Source organism: Pundamilia nyererei, unplaced genomic scaffold, assembly GCF_000239375.1.
Source record: "Pundamilia nyererei isolate P.nyererei 1_Seehausen unplaced genomic scaffold, PunNye1.0 scaffold00563, whole genome shotgun sequence".
In the NCBI taxonomy this organism is placed as follows: Eukaryota; Metazoa; Chordata; class Actinopteri; order Cichliformes; family Cichlidae; genus Pundamilia; species Pundamilia nyererei.
In genome coordinates this window covers 122999-135413 of record NW_005187964.1, presented here as the reverse complement: position 1 = coordinate 135413, position 12415 = coordinate 122999, and the positions used below count along the sequence as shown (strand labels likewise).

The window sequence follows — 12415 nt, the reverse complement described above, 5'->3', positions numbered from 1 at the left end:
AAAGCAATAACAGGTAAGTGTTGTATAAAATATAAAGATAAATAATATCATATGACAATAACAGTAATTATTTTACTTTTTAAAATTATGATTTTAGATTTCATAACAATAAAAAAAACGTGAAAACAATCACTTGAAATGCGAGAATTTTTAAATAGCTCTGAAAAATAGAGGCACACAAGCGCTAATCAAAAGCATCTTACCTGAGAACCGAAAATTAAATTACACAGTAATTAATGACTTGGATAAAATAATCATAAAGCTTTAAATACCCCACTGGATAGGCAGTGGCTCCTCTCCCAGCATGATCTGCTTCGAATCCTGGTACAACCCGCTCTGTCTTGCCAACTCCAACATAGCTTTGCTTCCATCTACCCCCACAAACTTTCCAAATCCAAGTTTCTTCAACTGTGCAACATGTTTAGGTTGTTATCAGACACATAGTTATTAAGTTGTAGAATCAAGAAAGAAAAGGTCACTACATTATAAGAAATTTCTAGACATTTATTAAGACTGAAAAAGATCAAATATCAACAATGTTTTCAAAAAAGGATTTGTCAGATATTAAATTGCAAATCACTTCATTAAGACTGCACATTTACAGTTTCTCCCTGAGGCCATGTGTTCTTTTTCTATTTTACCTGTGTGGCCACCAGTCCTGTACCACAGGCCACATCCAATACGACGGCACCTTCACGATCTCCACTGAAATGGGAAGAGATGCAGTTTGCTGCCAGAGTTGGTGCACGGTAATCCAGGACAGCCACATCCTACTCAAAAACATGAACAGTTACCCATTAATTATGTATGAAACACATACATAACATTGTTCCATCAGATAAATCCTATAGAACTGTAATTTGTACTCTTTTACTTTATTTTACATATGTAACGATAAATTTCACAACATTGTATTTTCAGATGCATATTCTTCTTATAATAAAATTGCACTGTGCTAACAATTTCTTTTATTTACCTGGAAAAAAGTACCAATATTTTCACTATTATCCATTAGATATCCACCAAAAGATTAGTACGTGTCAAACATTGCTAAAAAATTACAGTAGACTAAAGGTTATACCATACAAAACAGCAGAGTGACAAATGTAACATTAGTGCCTAAAATTATAACAATACAGATAACATTTAAGCATGTAAACTACAAGGAACTAGAATAGAAAAACAAGCCATATAGGCAGTGATGTGGCTAATAATAAAAATCAGCAAGTATTAGTAAAATATAAAAGGTAAGGTTATCTCACCTGATCATAGTTCTCTGCCCAGGAGTTGTAAAAGGAGACCTTGTCCGTTGATGTTGTGTTTTTATGGGCTGCTAGAATAACTGCTTTCACATTTTCAAATGTGTTAGCCACAGCTGACATTATATACACACCTGCTGAGAAGAAACAAACATAGTCGAGCAAAATCATAACAACCAGAGACTCCAAATGTGCATACACATTACAGATACAGTCTTAATATATAGGCAGCGTACATTCTTTGGTTCATTTTCTAGCAAATTTAATTTTTGGTTTTGAGATTTTAATTGCTCTGTCAGTCATCATAAATGTAATTTGTTCGTCTACTCAACAGATCTGTTGACTACTTTCACATTAGCCTAATTAAAGATCAAAAATGAACAATTTTGGAAACTAAAACCAGCATACGTTTGTCTGAACAGACTGGATCATTAATCAATTAACACAACAGCTGCACATGATTATCATTATTATTTTTATTGTATTATTATAACTTCTGCAATGTAGTAAATGACACGGGCTCTTTCGGCTTGCACACTCACTTGTCTGATTTCTTTTACGGTTGTAGAAGACACAATCTGCTGCATACATACATATATGTATACGTGTCAAGATACAGAGACAGGGCGCCAGTTTACCAGCGGTCGTCTCCCTGGATCTTTCTTCTTTCTCCGTTCACACTCCAACAATAAAGACAGGACTACTGCTGCAAACTGAATCGGGGACACCGAGAGCCTGTGCAGCAACACCAGGAAGCAACCAATGACTGTATAAAAGAGCGGGCACGCTATTCCCTCAGTAAAGTCTTTCAGGTAAAGAGGCAGCTTTCTCTGCTCTTTTTCCGCCATAAAGAGGCGTTTACATTCTTTCAGATTATTTTCTTTCCTATACATTTTATTTTATAGTATATGATCTTTGCTAGCTGCTGCATTCACGGCCACACACCACGCCTGGAACCAGTATTTCCCAACAACCACCGAAGGAGGCCTTTGAACTCGCGCTTGCTCATGCGCAGTAGCGTTATCCACAGTTGCTATTCGTGTTCCCACCTGTAGAGTGTTTGGGAATCAAAACAAAAATCTTCTGGAAAGTCGTCCTAGATTTTAACAGAAAGCTAACCCACCTAAAACCGAGAGAGTTAGCACAGTTGTTCCCAAGTGTTATTTGAATCAGCTTTAACATCTGAATTTCGCTTAATTAGATGTATTTCATCATGGGAGTTTCTCAAAAGTTTCGCTCTTTCTACAACTTTTTCTGCTCGGTTTTCGTGGCATAGCTGGGAAGCTAACTGCTGTTTGTTGTAGTAAATGTTAGCCTAGCATTGCTCTCCCCACACAAAAGCCCTGCCTCTTCTCAGAGTTGTTGGACACCAGAAGTTTCAAACTTTATTAAGCGGTAATGGCCCCATCTAACTTTTTAATGATTTTGATTAATTTTTTTCGTATCTCTAAAACCGCTGGAAAAACTAAATTATCGTTTGGATGCTAAAGAGAACATGATCAAGAAGCAGTTCCTTCCATGCGCTTAACACCGTAAATTACATTAAAAACGTGCTACTTAAGTCATGAGTTGGTTCATCGTATCACTTGTTAAATGTAATTTGTAGCTCTATAATCTGTTGTGTTAATTTTTTTCCACAGCTTTTTGACCGAAACGTCTTCAAAATGTCTATCCTGGGATTAAAGAAGAAGCAGCCAAAGACTTTTAAAGTCAAAGTTATCACTATGGATGCTGAAATGGAGTTTAGCTGCGAGGTATGGATATATGCGAGCCTGTATGATATGTCGAAGTATAATAATTAACTGTGATTACATTTTTATATATAATCTTTGGCTCATTTAAAATGAACCCCCAGATTAACAGTAAAGAATTGCTTGAAAAGTCCATGCATCACACCTTGCAAAAGTTAAATTGGGCAAAATTGTACGAGGCCTTTCACTGGTTTTAAACGTGAAGGGCACTGCTGTAATCTAAGACGCATGTCATGCAACCTCATGTGTGGGTTTACCCAGGAGATAGTTTATCAGCAGCAGTTATAGATCCTGACACACGTTATCTTGTGATTGATTGAGCAAGTAAATGACAGTCAACAATGGCTATACTCATGTGGGGCCTCTGCTGTGTGAAATAATACCGCTGCTTTCCCCCCACAAACATTGATATGTTATCTTTTTAAACCACAGCTCATTTTTGTCCTGTGAAAGATTACATTTCACAGGATACATTAGATTCTTGGGGATGTGTCCCACCTACACTATAACACACTGCAGGGAGCCCTGCCAGTACACCAGGATTGAAAGATTCTTATAATAATTATTCTTACATTTTTCTTTATATTGAGACAGGACAGTTAAAGGGCTCCAGCTGCAAATACCCTTGCTTTGAGCATTTTCACTTGCTCATATCTTTCTAACTCCTTTCTTTTCAGGTCAAGTGGAAAGGTAAAGACCTCTTTGACCTGGTATGTCGAACTGTTGGTTTGAGGGAGACCTGGTTTTTTGGACTTAGGTACACAGTAAAGGATACCTATGCCTGGCTAAAACCAGACAAGCGGGTAAGTGAAGGAATAATTCTAAGGAGATTGGCTCTGAGATCCAAAAATAAACAAATAAACCCCCAATTAAAAAAAAAAAAGAGTGTAAAATGTCAATAAAAACATGGCGCAATAATTTACAGACCTCATAGAGCCACATGTTATTCACAATAGACTATAAATGCATATAAAATCTTTGAACGGCAAAAATGTCCCATTTTAGGAAAGTTGGGACAGGGTCATGTTTACCACTGTGAAGCATGCACTATTCTTTTAATACCAGCCTGTAAAAATCTGGAAAAGGAAGAGAGCCGCTGCTGGATTTCTGGGAGATGAATGTTGTCCCGTTCTTGTCAGAGTTAATATTCTAGTTAATATTCTAGCTTTTTCGTATTTTTTGTACCATGGAGTACCAAATGATTTCAGCTGGTGAACTGCAGCCAGGCAGTACCTGGACTCTACTATGAAGTATGGAATTATGGAAGGCTTTCCCGGAAAAAGAGGTCACCTGGATATTTGGAAGGTTATACAGGTTGCTTAAATAAGACATTTATATTGGCTAGATCAGTCAGCGTGCAAATATTTCTTTATGCTGGAAGAGAGAAATTCTAAATGAGTTGAGAAATTTGTTTTCCGTGGAATGGAACATGATGTTTTCTATGTTCTTCTGTAAAACATATATGGCTTTATAGGATCTGCAGATCACTGTATTCTGCCCAATACCCCAACTTTTTTTGAATGGTTGTATAAACACAATATAATAACTTTTCCTTTTCATCTTTCATCAAGGTCTTGGACCAGGAGGTTCCTAAGGACTCTCCCATAACATTTAATTTCCTTGCTAAATTTTTCCCGGAAAAAGTAGAAGAAGAGCTGGTTCAAGAAATAACTCAACACCTCTTCTTCTTACAGGTACTCTGATAACTTTGTGGTGAAACCTTTAGGTGAATTTCTTTCCTTTAGTTTATTTTGAATTTTAACTCAACCTGTGTGTAGCTTTTACCTCACGTCTAAGAAGCTTTTATGTAGCTCAGTACATGTTCACACATGTTGTCAAACTCTTGTTTAGGTAAAAAAACAGATATTAGATGAAGAGATATTCTGCTCCCCTGAAGCTTCAGTTCTGTTGGCATCATATGCCGTCCAAGCTAAGGTAAGAAAATTTGGAGGGTCAAATTCTCACTAAACCAGCAGTTGCTCGGCCTTCTTTTATCTGAAAATAATTAGTCTCCTGGAGTACATTTGCTGCTGGAGACCATCATGCAAATATGAAACAAAATCAATATAATGCAGATTAGTTATATGGACAGCATGAAGAGCAGTGCATTCATGAGATACAAAAGGGCAAAAATTTGATGAAGGGCAACTTATTTACTGCACAGATCCTAATGACCTATGTTATTCAACCAAACTCTGAATAAATATTTTCCTCTGTGTGTCATTAATGTTTGATTTGTTGTTTACTGTTGTTTCCCTTTCAGTATGGAGACTTTGATACAAACTTCCATAAACCAGGCTTCCTGGCACAAGATGAGCTTTTGCCAAAAACAGTAAGTATACAGGTCTCTGTGCAGATTTGACCTATGAAAACTGGTGCTTCCCAGAATTATTTTCTTTTGTTAGCAGTCATTTCTGGCCGAGTTTGTCAGACACCATCTGTGCATTCAGTGTATTAACATTTTCCCTGTGATCCTGTGTCTTTATCCCAGGTTGTGATGCAGTACCAAATGACAGCAGACATGTGGGAGGAGAAGATCACAGCTTGGTATGCCGAGCACAGAGGCCTCGCCAGGTACAGCTGACCCAGGGGGCTGCTGAAGACCAGCATGTGAAGACTTATTAACACCTTTAGCAAAAGATTGCACGAGATCATGTAGTTTAAGTGTAATCGGTGTATCATTGTGTGATCCCCTTTCTTATTTTCACATCGTCCATATAGAGATGAAGCTGAGATGGAATACCTAAAGATTGCTCAGGATCTTGAGATGTATGGTGTCAGCTACTTTGAAATTACTGTGAGTGTGAATTAGTATGACTTGATTTCACATTTTTGAATCTGACATTTAACTTTGCTGTCTCTTGGGTTAACATTTGTGTTTCTACATATATTGGCAGCAAAATAAGAGGGACACAAACCTCCTACTTGGAGTTGATGCCCAGGGTCTTCACATCTACAGCCCCAACAGCAAACTCGCCCCTAACAAGTCCTTTCCTTGGAGCGGCATCCGTAATATCTCCTATAGTGAAAAGGAGGTAAGGGCAAGGAGTGGGCTGTCCTGCAGACAAACTGGGCATAATGCTCACATCCAAAATAATATGCTTAAAATACTCTTAGATTGATACATTTTGTCTGCAATTTTTTTGCTTCTCATTACTTTCCTGCCACCTGAATTGAGACACTTGTGGGTATTTTTAAATGGCTGTTTTGTATTACTGTGTCTGTGTATCTGAGAATCCATTAAAAACATAAATGCAGCATTCATGGGCACGCTTGGATTGTATTCCACATCTTTGGTCCTATTCCAACAAATTTGTATTTTCAACATTTTAATGTCATCCAGTCATTCTGGCCTAGGGAAGAGTTGGTGAGTACAGATTCAGTAACCGTGAACGTGATCAACAGTGAGTAACAGCCAGCAACCTCCATGGGTTGCTGGCTGTTACTATATGAATTCCGTTACAAGGTTTGCTGCACTAGAAACCTTCTTGCAATTTGTTTTGGGTCCTAACAGACACTTTGATTTGTAATTTATTTCAAACATGTAAACAATATACCGGTACATTTAGAAAAGAAAATAAGAAAGAAAAAAAAATAATATACAAAAAAAATCAATACATTTCAATATAGCTACCGTTCTGATTAATTTACATGTTAAAACGGAGTGGGAAGAAGTAAACGCTTATTTAATCCCACCCCTTTGCCATAAATTATCAGTTAATATTTAGTCAGCTTCCTTACTGATATAATTTGTAATAAAAATAGTGAACAGATTTCTATAATATCACATCATGATTTTTTTTTTTTTTTTTAAATAGAGACATTCACTTAATTTTAATATTTTCCTTTTCTTTTCAACCATAGTTTGTGCAAATATACCAGATTTCCTGGAAACACTCGTTAAATACTAGCTGAGTGTAAGTCTGGACAATATATTGAGTTTTTAAGACATGTTAAAAAGGATGCGGGATGAGACAATGTTGTTTATGTTTCATTAAAATTATACTCGGATGAGCAGCCGTAGCACATTCGACTAAAAAGAAAAGATCACTGGCAAGCTTCTTGGAACATAGACTGTGATGCTGATTCTCTCAAATGGTGGAAGGAACATAAAGTTGGCTATCCAGCAATGAACTGCCTGGCCAAAAATGATCTTTGTGTGTCAGCTACCACACACCCTTCTGAAAAGCTTTTCAGTTACAGCTTAACAATGTAACCTGTCACAGGGCATCTTGCTCTGTTTTGTTGTTGTTGTTTTTTATATCTATATCTATATGTATATATCTTTATAATTATTCCCAGTTTTTACAAAGAAACTCACTGGCTAGAAAAAGGGATAGAATTTTCCTCATTTTATTCCATTTCATACTTTTGCATGCAAGCGTTGCATTTTCTTGATTGCACAAATGTGAGTCTTTGGTATGCAAGAAAATAACATTTTATTTAAGGGGCATTGTTATTTAATATATGCAGATAATTAACTTTTCTTATTTATATTTTTGTAACATTTTCCATGTACATCTTAAGTTGTATGTTAACAAACGTGCCTGTGTGACATTTGGTTTTGATTTTGAACTGCCTTTTTGTTATATTATTACAGCCTTACAGCTGTGTATTGGAAACTGCTTTCTTTCAGTGTCATATTTTCTTTCATATTGATCTGTTGTAAACTGTGCTCTCGGTTAATCTGCATGTTTTGTTTTGTTTTGTTTTCATGTTGTTCCAGTTCACAATCAAACCTCTGGACAAGAAGAAAGATGTTTTCAAGTTCTACTCATCTCAGCTGCGTGTCAACAAGCTGGTTGGTTTGCCTCTGTGTTTGTGATGTCATCTACTTAAAGGTTAAATGTTGTATGTCGTAAGTTTGTGCTGATTATGTTTCACCTGACTCCTTAGATCCTGCAGTTGTGCATTGGGAATCATGATTTGTTTATGAGGAGGAGGAAGGTGGACTCAATTGAAGTGCAGCAGATGAAAGCTCAAGCCAAAGAGGAAAAGGCCCGCAAGAAGGTCTGTGGTCTCAACTCCACTGGAACATCACATTAGATAGGATGCTCACAGTGATCCATCATAAATCTTTTATTGTGGTTAACAAACTTTAAATGGTGCGCCATGTAGATGGAGCGCCAGATCCTGGCACGGGAGAAACAGATGAGGGAGGAAGCGGAACGGGCAAAAGAGGAAATGGAAAGAAGGCTGTTCCAGCTGCAGGATGAGGCACGACTGGCTAATGAGGCACTGGTGAGAATATTGTCATTTACCTGAGATAACTGTTGGATTTTCAGAGTTTATCTTATGCAACTTTGTAAAAATTTGGATTAAATGTTAAATAAATTTTGTCCAGCTGCGATCTGAGGAGACAGCAGACCTGCTGGCAGAGAAAGCTCAGATTGCTGAGGAAGAAGCGAAGCTGTTGGCCCACAAAGCTGCAGAAGCTGAGCAAGAGAGGCAGAGGTTAGAGGTCACAGCCATGAAGACCAAGGAGGAGAAGAGGCTCATGGAGCAGAAGATGAGGGAGGCGGAGCAGCTGGCTGTAAAACTGGTGGAGCAGTCTGAGCGGAGGTCTGAAATCATTTGAGTTTTTATTTGAGATATTTTCATTAGTTAAAATTTAATCCCTTTATAACTTTAGTCCGTGCATTACATTTATCAACTGGTAACTAAATAAATGAAACGCTATTAATAAAAGTCCTCTAAAAATATTTCACATAAACCTGCAAAGATTTAGCCGAAGCTGGCATGTGTTGGTAATTTTAAAAAGAGTTTTCCACTTATTCTATTTTCAAAATGAGTAAAAAAAAAGATGCAGGAAACCCGAGATATGCTTTTGATTCCATCCAGTTTTCTTCCCTCTCAAAACCCAGCATTCCTCCTCAACCACCAACAGCATTGGGGTTCACTTCTAAAATGAATGTGTTAGAAAAACTGGGTCTGTTGCTCTGTCATTATCTTGATTCTGTTATAACATTAAGGCTGGGTTTAAACATGCATTGTTAAACTCAAAGGCACATGATCCCTTAAACTTAATTACTGAAATCACCTAAACTCAACCTAAACCTAAACTGCTATATATAAATGTGCTAACTGTGCTATGCATAAATAGGTCTGCAAATCACTTCGATAGGAGGATAAAAGCCCCCCAATTGTCATGTCATCGAGAGACACATGATGATCTTCATGTCTTTGATAAGAAGCCTATAATGCTTCATTTGTGTCCCTTTTGTTTCAGAATAAGTTGTAAAAAGAAAAGAAAAAAGTACTGCTCTGATAATAATCACATGTATTTACTTTACTCTTAGTTGAACTGACTAAATCTTTGATTCCAGGTTGAAGGAAGCTGATCACCTGAAACAGGACCTGACTGAGGCAAAGGATGCTGAGAGGAGAGCCAAGCAGAAGCTGCTGGAGATCACCAAAACAACCTACCCTGTACGTTGATCACACTACTGCTTCTCTGATCTCTGTGATGCCTGGATTTCTTTTGTAGATTGAAGGAGTTTGTTTTCATTATAAAAGCTCTGATCTCCGTGTTATTACGCTGCAAAGGCCATTGATTAGCTGCTCTAGGTAATTTATGAGCTTAATATGGACCATCAATGTGAGATCTTCAAAGTTATTTTTTTTAGGGAGGATTATCATTGTTCTATAACTTCCCTCATTTATTTCTTGAAGTTAGCGATTTCATGTCTCCCAGAATGTTTTTAATGGCAAGAGAAGAGGTGCGAAATCTGTGGGTGTTACTAGTATTGCAGATTTATATTTATTAGTGTGGATAATTGACGAGAAAAAACCCACAAAACATTAATGTGTTTTATATCATTCACTATAAATGGACTTTGTTAGTAACCAAGTTAGAGAAAGCTGTATGCTTTTATGTGTTATTGCTCAAAATGAGGGGTTTCAAATAGCAGTGGTATTACACACAAAACTGAATGTTCTGATGATGATAATTCAGTGAATTATTTTGGTTTTTTGCCCTCATGTGACCCCAGATTTTAAAAGTGTAATGTGCTTTACCTTTGTGAATATTTATACTTAAATGACATCTGTGTGCTTGTCTTCCAGCTCATAGCAGCTTATTCTGCTCCCCCTGCTCCTCCTGCTCCTCCTGAAGCAGCCGACTTTGCCTGCGAGTCACCACCTGCACGCCTCGACTTCAAGGACTCCGACATGAAACGGCTCTCTATGGAGATTGAGAGAGAGAGGTAAGCCGGGGTTTAAATCCCCTGCAACGGCACTTTAGAGTGACAGTTTGGCTGTTTGTTGATGATACTGTGGCATGCATAAATACAGGCTGGAGTACATGGAGAAGAGCAAACATCTTCAGGACCAGCTGAAGGAGCTCAAGTCTGAGATCGAGTCTCTGAAGCTGGAGGAGCAGCAGCAGCAACAGGCCAGTCTCTACAACCTGCACAGTGAGGCGAGGGGGTACATCCCAGAGCCCGTCTACATAGCTCACAGCAACGTACGTATGAGCCATTCATGTAATGTCATTAGTTTTATTGATGCTTAGTTATGTGTCAGAGTGTTAGTATAACCAAACCAGTAACTGCAGCTCACGCCCACTAATGATCCTACGACCCAAACTCTTCCACAGCATGCATTTTGAATTTCTTTGATATTTGTGCTGATTGGGACCTGATGAATGTAAAAACAAAGAATTACCAGATTTTTTTTATTTTTTTTACCTTATTTTTGTTTTTAAGAAAAATGAGAGCCCATATGAGGATATTCGTTTAATATTTTGATAGAACAGTAGCAGTATAATGTCCTCGTAAGTAGATATCAGGCCCTTGTAGAGCAAAATTGAGTATTTTGGTCTAAATAACCCAAAATGTGATGCCCACATATGTGGATGCCAGGTCCTAGGAGGTTAATCAGGTTTTGAACAAACATCTGATATCCAAACATAACCTTTTCATTCAAAATGAAATTTTGGACAGTTTAAGTGCAAAATGTAATTTTTTGGGGTAATATTTCTTAAAATTTCAAAAATTCTAGATTAACATTAACATGCAAAAAGCAGATTGTGTTTATCATTTATTTTTATCTTATATTATCTCCTAAGGTCATTGATTGTTTTCATTTGTAGCACATTTATAAATGTTCTAATTTAAAAACTCTTCAGCATAAACTAGGTTTACAAGAAACACGCAGTCCACTGCAATCAGTTCAATTGAATTCAGTTTTTATTTGGCCTGTGTACTCACTGCATCACTGGTAATTACTGTTTGTCCTGTTGAGCTGGAATTTCAGATCTCATTATCCAAAGGACAACCAGAGCACCACAATATCTCTCGAACACGAATTTAAGAAAAGTCTAGATTAAAGAAAATGTTATAATGATGACAAATGAGGTTTAAAGTGGACTGGTACTGTACTCAAAGGTTATCCATCGTCCTGGCTTTCTTTCATATTAAATTCAATCCTTTGACTATACTGATGTGAAAACATCTTCAAAGGAATTGCTTTTGTTATGTCAATATTTTACCACATAGAAGAAAATGATTTCAAATTGCATCTTAACATGTAACACAAACCGTTGCACTTCGAATTCTCGCATTTCTGTTTCACCGAGTTAGCCCTGAAGATAGCAGAATGTAATATGCAGCCGTATACTGATGATTCAGTTAAATTAAGGATATACCGGATCAGCAGACTTGGTAAATAGTTACTGTTGTAAATACTTTGTAATGCCAAAAGCATTTATGTGGCAAATATGAAATACTTGAAAATGTTTGCATTTGTATTTTTAGAATTACTGATTACTCCATGATTGCTCACGCTTCTCTTGTTTTGCAGAGAAACTCTGCATACATGTCTCAGATGGCCTTCTTTGAAGAAGTGTGATCCTGGCCCTTTAAAATTGAGGGAGCAGTTGCTGTGACGCTCTGCTTCCTCAGCCTGTTTGGTTAACGTTTACCTGACTGAAGCTAACAGACAGAAACTCTATGTTCTTTGGAAAGACTTTGAATCTGTTCTTAAAAATGAACTAATAACACTTGTGTGGCTTCCTGCGCAGACTGTTAGATTAAGTTTTGCCACCTGCAACACCTGCAGCATGTCAGCATCTAGAAAGAGTGCATTATTGGATGAGCGCTTCTTCAAGATATGTTGCTGAGGAGTTTTTATTTCATGCTTTTTGTTTGGTTTTAATGAATACTTAGCTGTAATGTGGTCAAATACAGAACTATGCCTGCTTAATGTCGAGATATCCATTTGTGCCTTAAAATACTTTAAGACTGGGATTGTGTTAAAAAAGAAATTACGCTGCAACGTTGGCAAAGTTCAGATCAGTTGTGATGTCAGCTGCGATGAATGTCGTAAACAGGGTTCCTTCCACAGAAGCAAGATATTCTTCAGGCATGGGTTAGAGTTCAGATTTACCAACTGTTGTTCAGTAAC

The 12415-nt window shown here is 37.3% G+C and overlaps 2 protein-coding genes across 2 annotated transcripts in view; one reads left to right on the top strand and one right to left on the bottom strand.

The window, feature by feature from the left end:
* mettl27 (methyltransferase like 27) overlaps nucleotides 1-2011 on the bottom strand; it is a 3910-nt gene extending 1899 nt beyond the window's left edge. The window contains 4 exon segments of the mRNA XM_013907862.1: nucleotides 229-408; nucleotides 642-770; nucleotides 1263-1396; nucleotides 1802-2011. Coding sequence (XP_013763316.1) covers nucleotides 229-408; nucleotides 642-770; nucleotides 1263-1396; nucleotides 1802-1850 — 492 coding nt within the window. The 5' untranslated portion in view covers nucleotides 1851-2011.
* A 264-nt stretch (nucleotides 2012-2275) lies between these two features.
* Nucleotides 2276-12409, top strand: nf2b (NF2, moesin-ezrin-radixin like (MERLIN) tumor suppressor b). Its single transcript, XM_005754426.1, has 17 exons — nucleotides 2276-2654; nucleotides 2900-3013; nucleotides 3688-3813; nucleotides 4582-4704; nucleotides 4862-4945; nucleotides 5274-5342; nucleotides 5502-5584; nucleotides 5732-5807; nucleotides 5908-6045; nucleotides 7737-7811; nucleotides 7907-8020; nucleotides 8129-8251; nucleotides 8355-8572; nucleotides 9337-9439; nucleotides 10076-10215; nucleotides 10304-10475; nucleotides 11813-12409. The coding sequence occupies exons 2-17, from the start codon at nucleotides 2924-2926 to the stop codon at nucleotides 11858-11860; spliced, it is 1782 nt and encodes a 593-aa protein (XP_005754483.1). The 5' UTR covers nucleotides 2276-2654; nucleotides 2900-2923; the 3' UTR covers nucleotides 11861-12409.
* Nucleotides 12410-12415: the final 6 nt, after the last annotated feature.

Bases quoted from the DNA above. Each gene is read 5' to 3' on its own strand.
- nf2b (XM_005754426.1), top strand. From the start codon at position 2,924: ATGTCTATCCTGGGATTAAAGAAGAAGCAGCCAAAGACTTTTAAAGTC. The intron at 8,021-8,128 runs GTCTGTGGTCTC...TGCGCCATGTAG, and splicing joins AGGAAAAGGCCCGCAAGAAG to ATGGAGCGCCAGATCCTGGC. The intron at 10,216-10,303 runs GTAAGCCGGGGT...GCATAAATACAG, and splicing joins ATGGAGATTGAGAGAGAGAG to GCTGGAGTACATGGAGAAGA.